Raw genomic sequence first — 18,485 nt, forward strand, 5'->3', positions numbered from 1 at the left:
AGCAAACACCTCTGACCTAGTGTGCATGGTGGATGCCAAAGCAGGAGGTGTTGCAGAGAGCCAAGTGCCAGCTGTGAGGAGAAGCCCAGGGCTTTACCTGCTAATTTCTCTGCCAAGCAGCCGAGCACTGCAGTCGTGTTGCGGTGCTTGGCAGGGTGACAGGCGTCCTGGCAAGCAGCAGCTCCACTTAAGTTTAATATTTCAGTTAACTTCTGTAATGCGTCCTGCAAAGGAAAAATCAGAAATCTCTTCAACATTACTGACAGATACAGCTTTCCCCTTAATTCAGTATCGTAAAAACAGATTGCTTTTACACATTACTGAAGTCAGCATCACATTAGAGACAGCATGGGGTGGTTATCTTCCAAGATAAGATAATGTAGGACAGATGAGAAGAAAAGTTCAACAGACCCAAGAGTTGTAACTTTAAAATTACCACCAGATCATTAATTGTTGTGATCAACAGCTCAGGACACTGAGCTCCTCATGGCAACAGGAACCAATTAGCACATACAGCACCACTGCCACCTGATCTATTTCCAGTGTCCTAAAACTCACACCCTTTTCAAAAGAAAAGGACTGTTTCAGATTTTAGAACTCAGGACTAAAGAGACATGTCCCTTCCCCAAAAAGCCTACATTCCCATCATAAATTTAAGATGTTGTCAGCTTTACAGGATGTCAAACTCTATTCTTGAGGGCCTAAATGGTTTTCTGTAGTCACCCAAATTTAGGAAGTAACCAAGGAGGGTAATAAAGCTAAAATGCCATGCTTTGACCTGCTTTGTTCAGGCAGTAAAATTACAGATAGGTCTAAAGAATTCTCTACATTTACAGGATAGTTAGGGGTTAATGTAGGACCAGAACAAGTCATCCCACAGGGAGAACCCCACCCTGAAAAGTTCCAAATCCTCTTCAACTTTCCAGACTTCATGAAAGTTTCAGCTGATTCAGATTGAAACTGCATAATCTCAGGCAAGGATCTAATTAAAATAGAAGAACTCCTCATATTGAAGTCATCAGCAGCCATTTGGAGGAAAAATGAGCACTGTTCAAGTTGAATAGATGTGTTTTTTTTTAACTGTGTTCTGAGCCACACTCAAATCAGTTGACTGTGCTAAAGTCTGAGGTCTGTACAGAGATCACACTGAAAAGTAGTTATGTTCTTAAAAGGAAAGCCACAAAAACAGAACTGATGAACAGGACTGAGCTAAGTGGAAAGAACAGAGAAAGAAGAAAGAATGACTGAGCAACAGGCTTGGGATGGAAAGGACTCACTAAAATTAGACTCTTGACATACTGATACTGCTTTTAGCCATTATTAGAACTGTCAGAGAGATCAAGTATTTTGAGTTAAAGAAAGACTTAATAGAATAAACAGTTTACTGCACTGCCCTTTTAGCTTTATGGACTTTTTAGCCTACAAAACCAGAAAATAAAATACAGCATACTGCTGTTCTCCAGCTGTCATGGAAGTGAGGCAGTGACTTAAAATCCCTAAGGCAAAAAACTTAAAACCTCTCCGGTATAGAAGAAAATGAACAGCAGCTCTTACACTTTATGAGGCTGCATGTGGCCAGCAGACCCCACAGCTGCAGCTCCTTGTGCTGTAAAGCAGCTACACAGGAAAAACCACTGTGCCCCCCCAAAAAACAAGCAACTCATTCCTTGTCTTGATAAGGTCAACTATTTTATAGCAAATTCCTTTACAGTATCCAAATGAAAGTCATGTGGCTTTTGAAAAACATAATTTGATTGCTGAGGACATTGTAGAGCTAAACAAAAAATCCAGAATCACTCTCCCTGTGTTGCATTCACAGTAGTCTTCATTTCCTGATTTATTTTTTAAAGCAGACAAAGTTTCTAGTCACACCTTTGTTTTCAAACTAACTCAGCAGTCTCTGTGACAGAATATATTTCTCTTGTTTAGAAGTCTCAGATAACTTTAATCAATAGCTGAGAGGAAACAAACCCCAGCCACTGATACAACCAGCTCTTCACATCCTTAACAACACCAATGGAAGACTAAAATTGGCAGCATCAGGAGCTTGAGAAATGAAAGCAGCAATGAAGTGATCATTGGTTTCTGAAGAAATGAGATAATGACAAACATTTGAAGACAGACAAGTTCTCTGTACAAACATTATGTTTAGCATCCTTAAGGTTTTCAGTTACACACCTGCACCAACATAGCATGAACACCTCAGGTCATCTTTCCACCCAAAACCAGATTAGTGGCCAGTAAAACAAAAGTATTCTCATTTGCTAAAACCATATACAGGTATTTCATAGTTGAAAAATGTCATTTATTTAGCTTAACACACCCATTTTCATTGCATTCCTTATGCGCAGGGCAGGAACACATTAAAAAATGACTTGTAAAAGTGCAGCTTTGCAAATGAGGGAACAAAACAGCAGAACTTGGGCAGCTTCTGCAGCACCTGCTCCTTCCCTGCACAGTTTAAGTACCACACAGCAGAAGAGAGTGGCAGGAAAAGCAGCCAAAAACCAAGGGTCTCTTGCTCCTTCCTCACGGATCAAATTTATCTTTTTTGGGAATACTCCTAGCATTAATTAGCACTTAGACACCAAGTCGCCCCAAATTACTTGAAGTTGAATGTTACACCCATTTTCTGAACCACTATCTGTCTTGCATCACCGGTAAAAGGCACGCGAAGAGATCATGGGTGTGGCAACCACAAATAACTGGCATTCACAGATAAATGCATCTGCTTTCAACTCACTTTTGTTGGCAGAGGACATTCATCAAGAAGTAGTGTTATAACAGCTGGTCCCAGGGGATCTTCTAATGGGATAACTCTAATTAAAGATTGAACAACTTCCAACCAGCCATCATCTGTCAACCACAAAACAGAAGTCACACTCAGAATTAACAGTGCAATTCAGAAGTGTTCAACGTACACCCCTAAATGTAAACTGAAAAATCCTCAAAATTACTCAGTGAACTTAGAGATATCAGGAAAAACAGTTTGCTTTTTACACCACTGTCTTAGTTTGCAGTAGTTTAGAAGTTTAAATTCAAAAAGGAAAATGTTTACAGCAGCTTAGGTAATAGTGAACACTGTATGGTTTGGAGAAGTCTTGCCCAGGCCAGAGCATCCTTTAGTTCCTACTACTATTAGGAAGGAATACTCATGGTGGTATAGACAAGTACTTAGCTCTAGCATGATACTCAGAGTTCAGCATCCAATGTCAACTCTTAAGTGGTAAATGATACATACACAATGACACTGAGGAAATAATTTCTTTTAAGCAGAATCAGATCCCTCTTCCTGAGTTCCCTGAAATAACACAAGGTTCAGAGAAACTCAGTGGGTTTTTCCCATGCCTGCTGGTCTAAAGCATGTTTGTTTTCCTAAGGAGCAGCTCTCACTGTTGAATGAGTAGACAAGGGCTTTTACTTGCAAGCAAACATCCACTAGAAGATGTTAAACTACTGATAAAGTAAACAGATTTGGATTTACAAGAAAATAGCTCCCTTAGAAGTGAAAATAAAGACAGTCTGTATCTGTATACAGGTGAGTGAGGTTGTAGAAGCAGTATTCCCCACAACAACAACACAGCACTAATACATTGGGGGTTGAGTTATGTTAGCACATTCCCCTGAAATGCATTTTATTGAATTGCTCTAATATCTAACCAGCTTGATTGATTTAATACAGAAATATATTTCCTAAGATCACTCTCAACACTACTAAGTAGAGAGGTAAAAATTCAACTAAACCAAAAGTTTTGTTGAAGCTTTAAGCTGGGAGTATTTCTCCTACTGTAACAAAGATGAAACAGCCCTTCCTTGTCCTGCAGGAGCACTTAGGGACAGGGGTGGGACAAATAGAGAGTAAAGCAGAGGTGTAAGGTCAGCAAGACCCAAACCAGAAGAACATGCTATGTGCTGACACTGGAGCACACAGGCTTGGCCCACATCTGTGTACAGGTATGGGCTGTTCCTGCTCAGCTGCAAACAGCCACTCTTTGTGGCTTAGGCTTTAATGCCACTGCAGTGTGTTTGTGGCCATCCATTGGCTGCTTCTGGAGATTTCACGTGGGAAATTTAACTGAATTCAAAAAATCTCAGGCTAATGCATGAGCTCAGTGAAGCTCTGAAGGGCAGAACTTTGTTCTGGTTCTCACATCCCCAGAGCTACACCACATCCCAACACAGCTGGCTGAGGTGTATTTTTCTTTGCAAAGGAAAGCGGGGCTTGGGGTTTGTTTTGTTTCTTTTGCTTGTGAGTCACAAATGAAATGCCCAACACAATGCCTTGATACCTGTTTCTGCCATTTCATGCAACGTGATCATTGAATAAGGAGGCTCCTGGTCGCTGAAAGAGATATTAAACAGATCAAATTTACACACAATCATCAACATAACACACTGAATAAAATGACTATAGACAGACAGAAAACAAATCCAGTATCCATTTAACAAAAGGAAGTTATACAGGCTGCAGATTGTTAATGTCATTTTCCGATCTCAAACACAGATGGGATTTGAGCCTCTCTCTGGCTCAACATCAACATCTGCATGTCTGCAACAGCTGACAAGTGAAATTGTGATCCACATCTGCATGTCTAAAAGCTGAACATAATGCCTAGATTTGGTGCTGTCCATTAGCAGACTCCTTGTAGCACTGCATGTCACAGAGGTCACAGAGTGAATCCAGAGCAGTGCACGAGGGGCATCACTTCAACAATATTTTTTTCCCAGAAATGCTCTGATAAACACATAAGTACTTAAAAACCACCACAAAATCTGAATGGGAAGCCATCTAACAGCATCACAGTCTTCAAGAGTTGTTAAAAGAAATGGTTAAGGCAATTTAACAGCAAATATTTAATCCAAGCCATTTTCTAAAATAAAAACTGCAAGAAGTTCAATAGATCAGGTCCTCATTCCAGTTTGCTGGAGTGAACACACAAAGCTATGGACACATCTGAACAGGTACTGCCAGTGAAAGTATCTAAAGCAAGACCCCAAAGTCCTGTTCAGTAAGCACCTCTAGGTCCAGAAAAATCTTATCCAGCAGCATGTCCTAAAACACTTTATTCAGTGCTCCTTAGGCACTGTGAACTAACCCCAGGCTTAGACTTTATGCTCCATGCTCACACTCTGTCACACAGCTCTGAAAAGAAATTGGAAATGTGAAATACAGAGGAATTTTAGAAAGTTTCAACAGACATTAATTATGGAGATAATAAAACTACCTAGTTTGAGAGACTAATCATAAAGAGAAAAATCTCAGCATTGATGAACTACATATTACATAAATATATGTCTTTCTTTTCTTACAAAAAGGTGAGGACATTCTTAAATATTTCCACAAGAAAACACTAAAATCCAGTTTAATACATTTTTACATTGCCATAACATTTGAAACAAATAGTTGGGTTGTTTTTTTAACTCGAGGCATCTTCACCTTTCTTCTGGAAAGTAATCTGCCCATAATGAAAAGTTCAGTTTTGCAGCCAGAATTACATCAGAAGAAAGGATAGAAAGATTCAAAGAAAGGAGAAAAAAACCTCAACAAATATCCCAACCATAAATACAAGTAAAGGCTATGATAAAAAAGGATGACATTTTTATCTGCAAGATTTCTGATTTTGTCACGAGTAGCAATTTTCACAGTATTGGCACTGAGCACAGGACAATCCTGTCCCACTGATTTGCCATTTTAACCACTTTATTTCCAATATCCCCTCCAGGACACACCTTCCTCATTTTGAAACAAAACAGCCATTTTGGTGACTTCTTAATTTGCAAGGCCACTTTTCATAGAAGCCTCAAAATATAGAGCTTATCCTTCTGAGTTTATTTAATTAAAATTCTAGGAAGCAGCTATCTCTACATAGGAGAGAAAAAAAAATCAGTTGTCAGATATGTTTTAGGTCAGAACCTTGAGATTTGATAAAACCAAAAACAAGAAAAAAATGAACCCAAATAAAACACAAACAAATAGCAAACAGGGAAAGCAACTATTCATTCCTTATCAGAGTGCATTTTACTGTAGTCTGTATAAAAGCCCCCATAAAAATACAGTAGCTTCAGGAATTCATCAGCAACAGGACTCCATGGGCAGTGAAATAACCATGCTTATTGTCTCCCAGTAGCATAGGAAAGTGCTTGCAAGATTACAAAACTGCTTGCAAGACCCACAGGAACAGGATCAACTGTGCACAGAAGTGTTGTGAAACAGCTTAAGGAGCTGAACTTGAGGGAAAGGGCATGTGAGACTGGGCAGAGACTTCAAAAAACATTTGCCATGACTTGAACACAGCACAAAATAAAACCTGTTAAAAAATCAAACATATACCTTAGACTTGAATGATCATGAAAAACATCAGTCCTCATATTTTCACTTAATGCCTTTGACAGCAGGAAGGCAAACTCCTTCTCTGCAGGCACATTCCAGACTTGATGCAGGTATATGAGTCAGGAAGAGTCTGAGCCTCATCCACCTTAAACTCAAACCCCAGCTGTCAGACTGGAAGAGTGTTTTTCCTTCAGTTCTGGTCCTTCCAATTCCTAGCCTGTACCTAACCCAAAAGGTGTTGAGCTAACAACCCATCATTTTTAAGGTACTTTTAAAGCTTTGCAGAAAGCAACACAAAATCAAAAAAAAAAGACCAAAAAATGGATGAGCCCATAAATATCCCCCACGCCCTTAATGGATGCTTTGAGCATGCCAGGAATGCAATACTGGGATTGTGAGCTGGGCAGTCACAACATGTGATCTTTAAAAAGTAGTCATACTTAAAACTGGAAAGAAAACCTCAGTCTGTTTATACAGGCTAACAAAGATCAAAGCTCCCTGTTTTGTTTCACTATTTCCAAAGAAGTAAAATCCAGCCTGCAAACAGAAAACTGCACAACCACCAATTTTTAGGACAGAAGTTCCCAGCCTCTGGAGCATTTATTGCTTCCTAAACTGTGTATCTGTGCCAGGTAAGAAATCCTGAGCACACTCCTCATCCCACATGGGTGTAGGCCCATACAGGAACTGAGAGAAAGCTCCTCAGCTCCTGGAAGAGTCTGTACCTGGGCACTCAGGAGCTACTTCTATTACCTAGGAAAGGTGCTCCTCTCCTAAGCCTCCAGATGGAAACACGCAGCTCCTTCAGGGAGGGTCAGGTGTAGATCGGTGAGAGGCTGGAGCCACAGTTTGAGAGAAGACAAGAACATTTTTCATGTTGAATTATTCCTTGAGGAGGTACTTACTTATCTACCAACGTCCGAATTACAGCCAGTGTGTCAAGCACCAGCCCATCCACATTCTGTTTTTTCCTCCTTGGTTCATGAGGCCCTCGACCCCTCCTGGGTGGACGGACAGGGTCCCTTGGGTGGCTCCTTGCTTCAGGGATGTGTGTCCTGCTGTTCTCCGTTTGCCGGCCCTGAGAGTTCCCGTTGTCCTCGGCCCCGCTGTCGTCGCGACAAACGCAGGAGTTTCCCATGCTGCCAGCCCCCAAGGCTCCCAGGAAATGGGGAATGTGGTGCTCTAGAGTCAACAGCAGACCTTGGAAAAGGCTTCTGCTAGCATAGAACACAACCAAAGCAACTACAATCATCTAGGAAGTTTTAAGAGAAATGTTTGTGTGATCCTGGATTGTGATCTTTTTGCATCTTAAACTGGTGCTACCAGCTGGAATGAGTGGGAAGTTGGAAGCTTAGCTGCTGACAGAATCACTTAAAACACATTGGTCATCCAGAAGGAGGTCTGAAAAAGCAAACATAGAACAAGAGTCAGTGTTACTACTGCTAGAAAACAACAGAAGAATTCCTATTTTAGTAAACACCACCAGTTTTGGTGGATAAAGCAGCTACGAAACACAAGGCTTTACCTGCAGTCTATTGTGGGGAAAGGGAAAGGAAGGAAGAGGAGGAGGAGGAAGTTCCCTTGGTAAGGAGCCCTCGCCCACACACCATTCCTTTCTACACTGCCTATTACCTCCCAGCTCCTTCATGGTTTTTGGGTACAGAGGAACAATTTTGCCTGCAAATGTCCCACACTGCTACCTTTTAAATACTAAGTATCAACAAGCCAGTTTCATTTACCCTTCAAAGAGACATATGGCTTATGCCACCTCAATAAAGGCTGTACACTTAAGGTCCTCATTTCACATCAGGAACATTTCCAAACTATAAAATAGATAAAACTATGAAGAACTAATCCTACAGTTATGGTTTATCTCAACAAACGATAGATTTAACAGAGAACCATGTGGCCCACCTCTGCATTCATATACATTTTTGGAACATGCCTACATCTCCTGCATTCTCACCCAAAGAAGCACCAACACTGAATTAAACAGGAATTATAGACACCATTTTAATGCCTTACAAATCTAACTGGGATTTTGAAATAGGTGTTGTGTGCCTGTTTGGATCTAGTGTCAAACCAATCTTCCATTTTTGGGAACAAAGGCTAATTCAATCATTCTTCTGTTATTCATTCAAATGGTTTGGATCACACATACAGGCCCAGTAGCAACTGAGACCATTGAGCAGTCTCTCCCAATTATTAACTTGAAAATGCAAGAGAAAAAGGATTCAAAACCCCATTTCATAACAAGTTATGTTTCAAGCCATAGGATGTATTTCTAAAGAACATTACTTAAAGTCTCAGGTAATTTAAAACCCTACAAAAGATGTAATTTCACTACTTACACACTTCAGGCATGTCAGAATAAGTAATTTTACCCTTTCAAGAATCAAGTTTAACATTTACACTAGAAGTTATGGTGAATATTCTGTAATAGGTTATTACTATTCTTCAATTATTAAATAATCTCATTAACAGCAGACATGTAGCATCCTAAATTCAAGAGAAAGTCAAAGAGAGCTGACACCTTTTAAATATGGAAGGCTCCCACCATCAGAGCCAACTGGCAATTCTGCAAATGCTGGCTGCCCTTTGGGACAAGATCACAACAACAGTCAGGAAGCCAGACACTGGTCATATGAGCAAGTCTTGGGATGTCAGCTATCACTGGAAAAGCACTGCCACCAAGCTCACAGGCTCTTCCGTGTGTGCAACACATCATCTTTTAGCACAGTGAAATACTCAGTATTAAGAAATTAACTGGAGGCTAACTAAGAAAAAAAAAAATCAGTTCCTCAAGGGATATTAATAGGAAAAAAATACAAGCTCTTGACTTCTTGGTCAAGAAATTCCTAAACCACAGATCATCAAAAGGGTTTCAGCATCACATCATGTTTGCTTTTTGCCCTAAGCAGTTTGGCCATCAGGCTCAGATCCTTCCAGCTGAGCCAATACAGCTGGCACCTTCTCAGTCAGCAAGTCACAAGCAGATGGGAGATGCCAGTGCAGATTGCAAAGACCTCAAACAGAATTGTCTGAGTTCACAACTGGTTAAAATTACTTTCTTGATTTTAAGAACTAGCTATGTTAAATGCAAATCATGTCTTTCTAGGGAATACGTATGTATTTATGAATCTGGGTCATTTAAGGGCTTTTTAGCAAGATAATACTAAAATGTAAAACTCTTACAGATTTAGAATCTGAATAAAGTTGGTCTGTAACTTATGGAAATGTTAACACTGCGAATCTATCTTGTCATCAAAACAAGAATACAAAAGCTGGATTTTAGAGATTAACAATGAGTAAGAACCTAAAGAAACAAAACCAGACATATGTCAAGATTAAAGCTGATTATTGAAGCCTAAGTTTTTCTGTGTGACAACTTGAAGCATGATTAAAAACACGTAATTATGATCAACTCACCTGTATGTCTGCTTGGTTCAGGAATGGCTGGGGGAGCTCATAAAGTGAGCAGAAATGGGTTGCTCTCTTCCAGTGCACAAAGGTATCTGGAAAAGGCAGTGCTCTGTAAGCCTTTATGGTGGGCACTGAGTCATTACTGACTCTGCTTTCACTTCTAGGAACTGCGCTGAGTCCCTGAGGGGAGATGGAAAAAAAAGAGAATTAACTTGGAAACTGCATCTAAGGTAGACATACCCCACCTCCTCCCTGCACCTGCCATGACATCAAGCTGTGCTGTTATTTTCAGCTATATCCACCCTTTACAGAGGGAATTCTCTTAAGGCTTCAAAACCCAGTTTCTTATCTAAAAGCTTTAGGACTAGACACAGAGACAGAAAACCCAACCTATTTTTACAGCCTTGGTATTCCAGATTACACAGCACCAAGTGCAGAACAGTGACCAACTCACCTCAAAATTACTCCCTACAGGAGGAAGAAGAGAAACAGTATCTGCTCCAGATCTTTCTCAAGTAGACACAGCAGAAAATAAAAGTACACTATAAAAGCTGATTAGATAACAGGAAGAGAGAAATGACAGGATAAACTCCCCTTATTTAGTAAAGAGCTGGGTTTGACAGCATTCACTTGGCTCTTGCTCACCATCACATACAAGGAGCTCATTGTCAAGCCTCAAACAAACTGAAAGGCAAAATAATTAGGAACACAAGGTAGGAGAGATTGCTACAGATCTGCTCACAAACCAGCTTGTCTGGATAGTGCATGAATGCAGGAAGAAAGGTTCTGAAGTGCAAAGCAAACTAATAAAAATACCAGTTTTTATTCCTAAGAAGCAGCTGGTACTCCAGCTCTCACCAAACAGCACAAAACACCAGTGCCCAACACCTCCTCTACACCAGAGAGCCCCTGTGTGACACTCACTGAACAGCTGCCCCAGCACATCTTGCCCCCAACAAAGCCCTCAGATCAGATGCTGCTGGAGCAGGACACCTTCCCTGCATGGGAGAAAAGCAGCCATCAGCTGCAGCCTCCTGTGCCCCAGACACCTCCACTGGGACCATCCCCACCACAGAAAGCAGCAGCTCTCCTGGCAGGCTCAAGCACACACACGCACAAAGGAGTTATGAGCTCCACAGGCTGACCAACCTTCCTGGCTGGAAGCCCAAGTGGGAAAGACAAGATCCTCATCCATTGGAAGGGATGCTATGAGAGTGGATTTGCACCTGCCTGGCAGTGCAGGTGCTCAGCCTGCCCCAGAGAAGCCTCCTCTGGATCATCCGACCGAGGACGCCAGTGGAGGAGTTGGTTCCAAGTGGCACTGGGATCATTTCTCTGCAATGTGCAGCCCAAGAGTCAGTGATTCATCCCCTCAAATATTTGATTACAGCCAACCATAATACTGCCTCATGATGGAAAATGACTCTTCTTTCCATGAAATGGAGTACGCTGCCAAGCAAACAAAAACCCCTCGTGCACATAAATGGGGAAGGTTTCAGCTACCAAAAAACACTTTTCCAGTTTCTGCCACCACTACAAGGGCAAGATCAGTGATCTTGAGCAGAGTAATACAGCTCAGTCAACAAACCACACTGACAGATTTTCAAAAGCAAAACTCTAAGAGTTTTAGCCAGCAGTTTCCTGTTAAGAACATAAAATAATTAGAAGTATTTCCTCAGCATTTCTTTCCCAAAGAAATGATGCTCCTAAAAAGGAAGAGATGGAAATACTTGTGATGCCTGTCAGATGAAAGTTCAAACCAGAAGGAAACAGTTATGAATTGCTGCAAGATAATCAACTTTGATACAGGAATAAGAGGATAGTACTGAAAACCAAGAATTTCCAGTAAATGACATACAGCTAGAATGTGAAATGGAGATTTCCTCAAGAGATCCCAATGACATGCAAGGTCAACCTCTCACCTGTGAGACTTGTGCAACAGAAGAGCAGCAGCTGCTGGGTGTCCAGTGTGGTGCCACGCAGCGCACGCAGGCAGGGGACTGCAGCCTTCGGGAGGAGCGAGTAAATACCCTGCTGGCTCTTCTGCATGTGGTAACCAACCACCATATTGTGTAATCTGAAGCAAACCCCTAATTCAATTCTATTTTCTTTAAAAATACCTTGGAGGGTTTAAGACTAGTGTCAAAACACAATGGGAAGCAGCCTTTACTGGCATGCAACATTTCACAAAGCCACTGCCAGAGCTGGTTGCTTTCTTGCTGAGGCAAGAGCACCTGAAACCAAAAGCAGACTGACCTTGGGCACACCAGTTTCACAGAAAGGGAGACTCACCACGTCTCAAAGCTTTCCAGCTCCTGCGTAAGTGCTCATCAGTGAAAACCCCCAGAGTTGTACAAGGTTTACGCAAACAATCGGGCTTTAACCCTGATGTCTTCCCTAGATAATTCATCATTATCACAAACACAGAGCTGGAGGATCTGATCTCTTGTCTGACTTGATATGAAGCAGCAAGAAGCAGATAGTAACTACAACCACAGTAGTTTCTTTTTCTGTAGACTCACTGTGAAAGTCAGATTTTATAGCCGCACACTGCACTACTTTGTTTTTTCACTTCCTTTAAACACCTTTTTTAAGCTGGTACAGGAACACTAAAATTGCAACACTGATTTTAAGTGAAATTCATTTTCTCACTTAAATGAGTGTCACCAGAGCAGGCCTGGTAGGGATTCCTCCCTGCACAATTCTTCCATTACCTCTGGATACAGAGACACTGGTGCTCTGGACATGCCAGCTGTCAGACTGTTCAGCTTTCTTTCTGAAAAGGAAGCATTTACCACCTTTTGAGCTTCTCCATCTCAGAGGTCATCATTTGTCATCTCAGTCATTTAGGTGGAACTGTCCTTTGTACTACAGAAAACCTCAACTTTGTTTCATGTCTAATCCAACGCTGGTATCGATCATGCTTCCTGCCTCTCAGCTCCCCAAGCCACAGATGGATCATTACATTTCTTATCAGAGACTGAGCTTAAGTTATGCTTTGAGGCAGATGAAAGCACTTCTGAGATAATGATCTTTTTAAAAGATAGTGGTATCTGACAGCCCAGTGAAGTTGAACAAGAGGTGCCTCCAGCAGGGTGACGTGGCCTGGCAGAGCTGAACAAGCTCAGCAGTTGCCCAAGGAGCAGAGTATAATGCACTGCTTCAGAAGTGGCAGAGAGATAAAGATAATGCCCTGTAGATGGCAAGGAACACTAATCCTATAAACTGCAGGGATACAAGCACATGAAATAAAATCAATTAGCTATACCCTATTGAGTTTTGGCACAGACATTCATTTGGAAGCTTATAAATAACTCTTTCAATTAATTCAAGTTAATCTTCCTTGCTGCCCAGAAAATTAAAGGCATTATCAACAATGCAATTCTGACAAAAGCATTCATGATATCAGGGTTCAATATTAAATAAAAAACTCCACCAAAAAAGCCTAAAATTCTCCCAAAAAATCCACAATAAGTTCCAGAACAGACAAGGCTGGAAGGAAAGTGACTCTTTGGATACCAAGCAGAAGTATAGAATGGCAAAGAAATCCCAGGAAAAAAAAAGAAAGCTTTTTTTAAAAAGCTTTATCTAGTAAAATTTACAACAGTCCATTTCAGAAAGGATAAGGCTTTATCTATATTAGTAGCAAGAAACCAGTGAAAGAGTTCTCTTCAGTCACATGGAGATCAATGCCTTGCAATACTTAAAGAACTTTGTGCATGAGCAAAATCTAAAACACACAAGCATTTTGAGGGGCAAATCAAGAGACTGAGCAGCTCAGTCACAGCACAGCCCTGCCCTGGGAGCTGGAAGTAAGGCTAGCACAAGGGCTTCCAAGTCATCCCGTTGTGGGCACCAGGAAGATGCTTCAAGGAAGGACTGCTGGAAGCAAGGGCAGATTCTTATCAGCAAACCACCAGCTTCACATAGGTGAGCTAAGAGAGTAGCAACTCAGACTTTGTTTCTTGTCTAAACTAACCTAAGTGTTTTTCTTCTAACTCAGAGTTGGGCTTGTTTTCAGAGGAACACTGGGTGCAGAACTACTCTGTAGAAGGCAGAACAGTCTCCTGCTATACACCACAGAACTTAGCCCAGCTATGTGGCATGACTAAGCTATTATGAACAAGCAAAATTCACATGTCCACGAACTGCTTTCAGTGTAAAATTTTGATAACATTGCTAAAAAACTCAGCAATGCCTCAGTTGGAAGCCTGCATTATCAGCTGTCTGACAACTGCCTTGGTGAGCAATGTCTATAAACAGGCTGAAGAATGTTCCATGTCTTGATAACTGAAGCAGCATCAGAGCAGAGAGTGATCTTTCAGTGGCCAGAGTTGAGAGCCACCTTTGTGGCCTTCCTGCCAGCCATGGAAAGCTGTCTGCTCTTTGCTAGACAAAATTCAGGACTGTACTGACAGAGCAGGAAATGCCCTTCTAATTCCCTTTCCTCCTGTGAGTGGATACAGTGACAGCTGCTCAAGGGACTGTCATTTGAGTCCAACACAACATGTAGGTCACTAGGTTAGCAAAGCTGCCTCAGAAGCACTCTTGGAAAGCACAACTCCTGAACTACCTGGGGCTTCCAGAGCTGAAGAATACAGAACCTGAAACAGCTCTGGGCAGGTCACTGGAACCCCCTTATCTTACCAATTTCACAGGATCACAGAATCAGTAGGTTGGAAGAGACCTTCAAGAGACTAACCCATGACCCAACACCTCAACTAAACCATGGCACTGAGTGCCACATCCAGTCTTTGTTAAACACATGCAGGGATGGTGACTCCACCACCTCCCTGGGTAGACAATTCCAGTACTTCATCACAGAACTTAAAACAACAAAAAACTCATGCACACAAGAACTCAGCTTCATTTCTCCCCATTTGTCTCTTCAGGTTCTGCCTTGAGGACCTTTCCTTTCTGCCCTGCTACAAGTCTGCCAACAAAGCACGCTGCAGGAGAGAGCCTGCTGTGGATTCACCAGCCATGTGCAACAAGTGCTCCTGCCAGGTCTCGCAGGTGTCCTGCTCCAACCACTGAGCTGTGGTATTTTCTTAGTATTTTAGGGACCCTGCCAGTACCAAGAAAGCCAGAGGAAGTTGCTCAGTGTGCTGTGGCCAAGGAGGGGAAGAGGCCTGACTGCCTGAGAGATGGCTCGGACACGTGCAGGTGGGTTAGGAAGTGGGAGGATGATGAGCACGTGTCTCACAAGGCAGTCTGAATATGCCTTAAACAAGACTGTGCACCCAGTTTAGTCAAAAAAGGCAGAAAACAAACAAACTATTGAAGAGGCTTTCAAAATCCTGCAACAGTACCAGGAACACAAAGTCTCAGCCACCTGGGGCTTATGCTAAATAACTTTCTGAGCAATTTCAGGAAAATTAAGATTGTTTTGATAATTACATGTAAACACCATTTCACTAAATGTTACAAAGGGGTAATGCTCTAAAGAGAGAATAACTCACCTATTGTTAATTTTTAAAAAATCTTTTATTTCAGGACTGATACATTAACTAGAGTTTGAGTGCAAACACACCATTCTTCAACCCACCATTAGCTGAATGTTTTTAAAAGCAGAGAGAACAATTCTAAGCTTGCTCCATGCAGACAGCTTTGCCTTTAGAGAAAAAAGAGCATCAGCAGGCTGCTGGATTTTTTTTTTTCAGTATGACTTTCTAGCATGTCCCACTGGCTGCAGGAAGGTATAAGATACATGTGAACAGTATATCTCCTGGCTTGTAGTTCATCAGCTGCCCTCTAACCTTTGATTCAAGCTGTAATTGTACCAGTTTGTGCACATGCACTGAAGCCAACAATCCAAAAACCCAATGCAAACACTTCAGATCAAAAAGTCCTCTATACTCGTCCTTCTCCTACCTAAGAAACACCAAGATATTTAGATACTTAGAGCAAAAGGGAAGCATTTTCTATTGAAAAAAAAAAAAAACCTTTGAAAGGGAGAAAAATAATGATAGTTGTGTTTCATATGCTCAGAAACCACTACTTCCCTGAGGGGGAGAGATTTATTAGGAAAAAAGATAGATTTCTTGTTCCTGATCATGGTTATTCACTGAACTCCATCTAATAAACATGCATTAAAAACCAAGGAGCAGCACCTCATCCCAGACTTCGGACTGCCAGGTATCCCTGCTGCATGGGCAAAGCCCACCAAACACACCAAGTTCCCATGGCAGAGCTGTGCTGCCAGAGCACAAACCTGGTCACAGTAATGGCAGATCAAGGGCAGGTAATTACAAGCACTTCTGAAGAGAGAACATGATGCATTGGTCAGTCACGCAACCTCCTGAGTCATGTGTGAACATTTGACTTTTATTAGACCTCAGCAACATAATGAAGAATAGAAAAGGAAATAAAGATCCTGCTGGCACAGTCACTGCCCTGCAATGCCAGCTTTACAGTTACCACAGACAGACCAGGAAAATCAAATATATTGTCAGGACACAAGGCGATAAAAAGCACACGAGATACCTAAAGACAAGGAATCTCAGTGTAAGATCACTGCCTGCACTGCTCTAAAGCAATGAATAAATTCAAACTCTACTGAGCAATCATAAGTTCAATAGAGCAAAAAAACCCACAGAACCAGTTTGAAATTCTGAACATAACATATTGATAATGGAGCAGAACAGGACAAATATCATGACACTAGCCGGCCTTCAATTTCCTACAAGCTGACAGCATTTTAAGTTGCTGCCTCTGTGTTGACAGGGAAATACACAGTGCACATGATGAGCCTTACTATACTTTGTGAGGATATCAGCCCATAGCTACATGACCAACAGAGGACATTTCCAAACACAGCACATTGCCAAGTAAGAGAGATAATAAGAAAGGGAATTTGAATGAAGAAACCTGAAGAGTCACAGGCCAGTAAGTGTTCTATGACAAATCACTGCCGTATTATTGCTTACACTAATAAATATCTTCCTGTTGTTCCTTAATTTTAACAAGCAAGCAAAAAGCTTGAGGAGAATTGACTGATTCCACCTGATGGGCAGAATATGAGGGATGTCTTACTTTACAGGAGGGAACCAAAACATTCTATTCTATTTCAGTCCTATCCATTAGACTTACAGCAAATGAAATGCACTTCAAGCTAAGACCTCCTATGTGAAAACACTGATAATGCACCAAGGGAGAGCACTGCAGGGTTGTGCAGAAAACCATCATGTCCCTCTAAGGGTAAAAAAAGAACATTAAGAAAAGCACAGAATAATGTATCAGTAAGAGAACAAGAGAGCCTACTGAGTGATCACCAAATTATGAGGCCACAGAGTAGATACCACAGTGGCTACCACAAAGCATTGCAGTGAAACTCCCTGTATAGGAGGCTGAAGGCAAATAAAAAGGAAAGTTAAAGACCTCAGGGAAACCAACAAGCCCACCTTCCTGCAAACACACACTGGTATCACAGCTGAAGATAAGGGAGGTGTGTGGACAAGCTGGATTAGCTCTATCAGCAACCTAAGAGTGGGTAAACAACCAAGGCTGAGCTAATAAACAATCAGCATCAGCAACAGTTAAAACAAGAGTTGTGCAGAATGCAAAGCACAGCACTAAAATACCCTGGAGGAGTTTCCTACTCAAGTGATGGACAGGGGAAACGGAAAACTTTCATTTAGCAGGAACCTCAAGAGAATGTCTGGATGAAAAGGGAAGAGACAAGAAGTGATCATGCAACTACAATTGTGCTTCACTCATCTGAAAAAGAACACACCACAGGAAATTCACAATCTGTTCAAGCAGACCTATAAATAGGAGCAAACAGCAGAGATTGGGGCACAAAGCAATAACAGCAATGTCCTAAAGGGAGGCACAGAGGAATGGGTGCCAGGAGGAGAAAGGGCCCATTTTGCTGAGTGGACTTCGGTGGAGAACAAAGACACAGGGAAAAGCGCTTAGAGAAGAATGGGCCAGATTTAGATCAAAGAACAGATCAATTCTGTGCATTTGGATAAATGCAAAACAAAACCACATTTAACCGCACCACAGACTCTTAAAATAATATGACAAGTTTTGAGAATGCACAGTCCTCTGGAAATCCACAGTCAAGTGCAGGAGTCCAAGAGGAGATGAAATGCAAGGGAATATTTCAGGTGGCTCAAAGGTGATGAAAACATGCACTGCTTTAAAATCTGTATAATTTAACAAGAAAACAGCAAAAATTTTAATACCAGGAAGAAAACAAGGGAAGTCACAGTAAACAAGTGGATGTAGGTTTCCACACAACAATTTCATAGCAGTGATGGATGTACAGAAAACTAGTAGAAAAGCAGAACTGAGGACCAGCATGAGAAAGGAAAACACCAAAACAAATACACGCATTCAATGCAAGACAAAGAACAGAAAAACTAAAACCCTGAGGCAAAGCTAGTGCCAAGTAGAAAAAAACCTCTTACACTGAAGAACACAAACACTGATACAGACATAAAATGAAAAAAAAACAAAAAAACTACCAAAACCACCAGCATTCAGAAAACAGCAGGCTGAATTAATTTAGGAGAGAAAAGGCAGCTCGTATGTTTGTGTTTCTCCATGGACCAAAGTTTCACAGTGTGAGAAAAACTGATAACACTGGCTGAGCACCAAAATGAACTCTGGGCTCAGGGATCAGAGTTTGCAATAACGAAACAGAAAATGAAACTCAGGTGACTACAGTCATTCCTGGGACCTACACTACGACTGAACCTAGAACAGACAGTGCACACGCATA

At 41.4% G+C, this 18,485-nt stretch overlaps 1 protein-coding gene across 4 annotated transcripts in view; it reads right to left on the minus strand.

The window, feature by feature from the left end:
• Positions 1-18,485, minus strand: part of RSPRY1 (ring finger and SPRY domain containing 1) — a 35,981-nt gene that overhangs the window by 16,260 nt on the left and 1,236 nt on the right. For 3 of the 4 annotated variants that reach the window (XR_014957946.1, XM_021541201.3, XM_085589816.1), the window contains exons 2-6: positions 9,761-9,934; positions 7,237-7,732; positions 4,290-4,342; positions 2,744-2,856; positions 98-224 (exon numbers count right to left, since the gene is read on the minus strand). Coding sequence is in view for 3 of the 4 variants with exons in the window: in XM_021541201.3 (XP_021396876.1) it covers positions 98-224; positions 2,744-2,856; positions 4,290-4,342; positions 7,237-7,583 (640 nt within the window). In the remaining variant the exon portion in view is untranslated. Of the gene's footprint in view, positions 1-97; positions 225-2,743; positions 2,857-4,289; positions 4,343-7,084; positions 7,210-7,236; positions 7,733-9,760; positions 9,935-18,485 lie in introns of those variants that run through there. The other variant, XM_085589813.1, reaches the window with a different exon arrangement.

Source organism: Lonchura striata, chromosome 11, assembly GCF_050655825.1.
Source record: "Lonchura striata isolate lonStrDom1 chromosome 11, ASM5065582v1, whole genome shotgun sequence".
Lineage (NCBI taxonomy): Eukaryota > Metazoa > Chordata > Aves > Passeriformes > Estrildidae > Lonchura > Lonchura striata.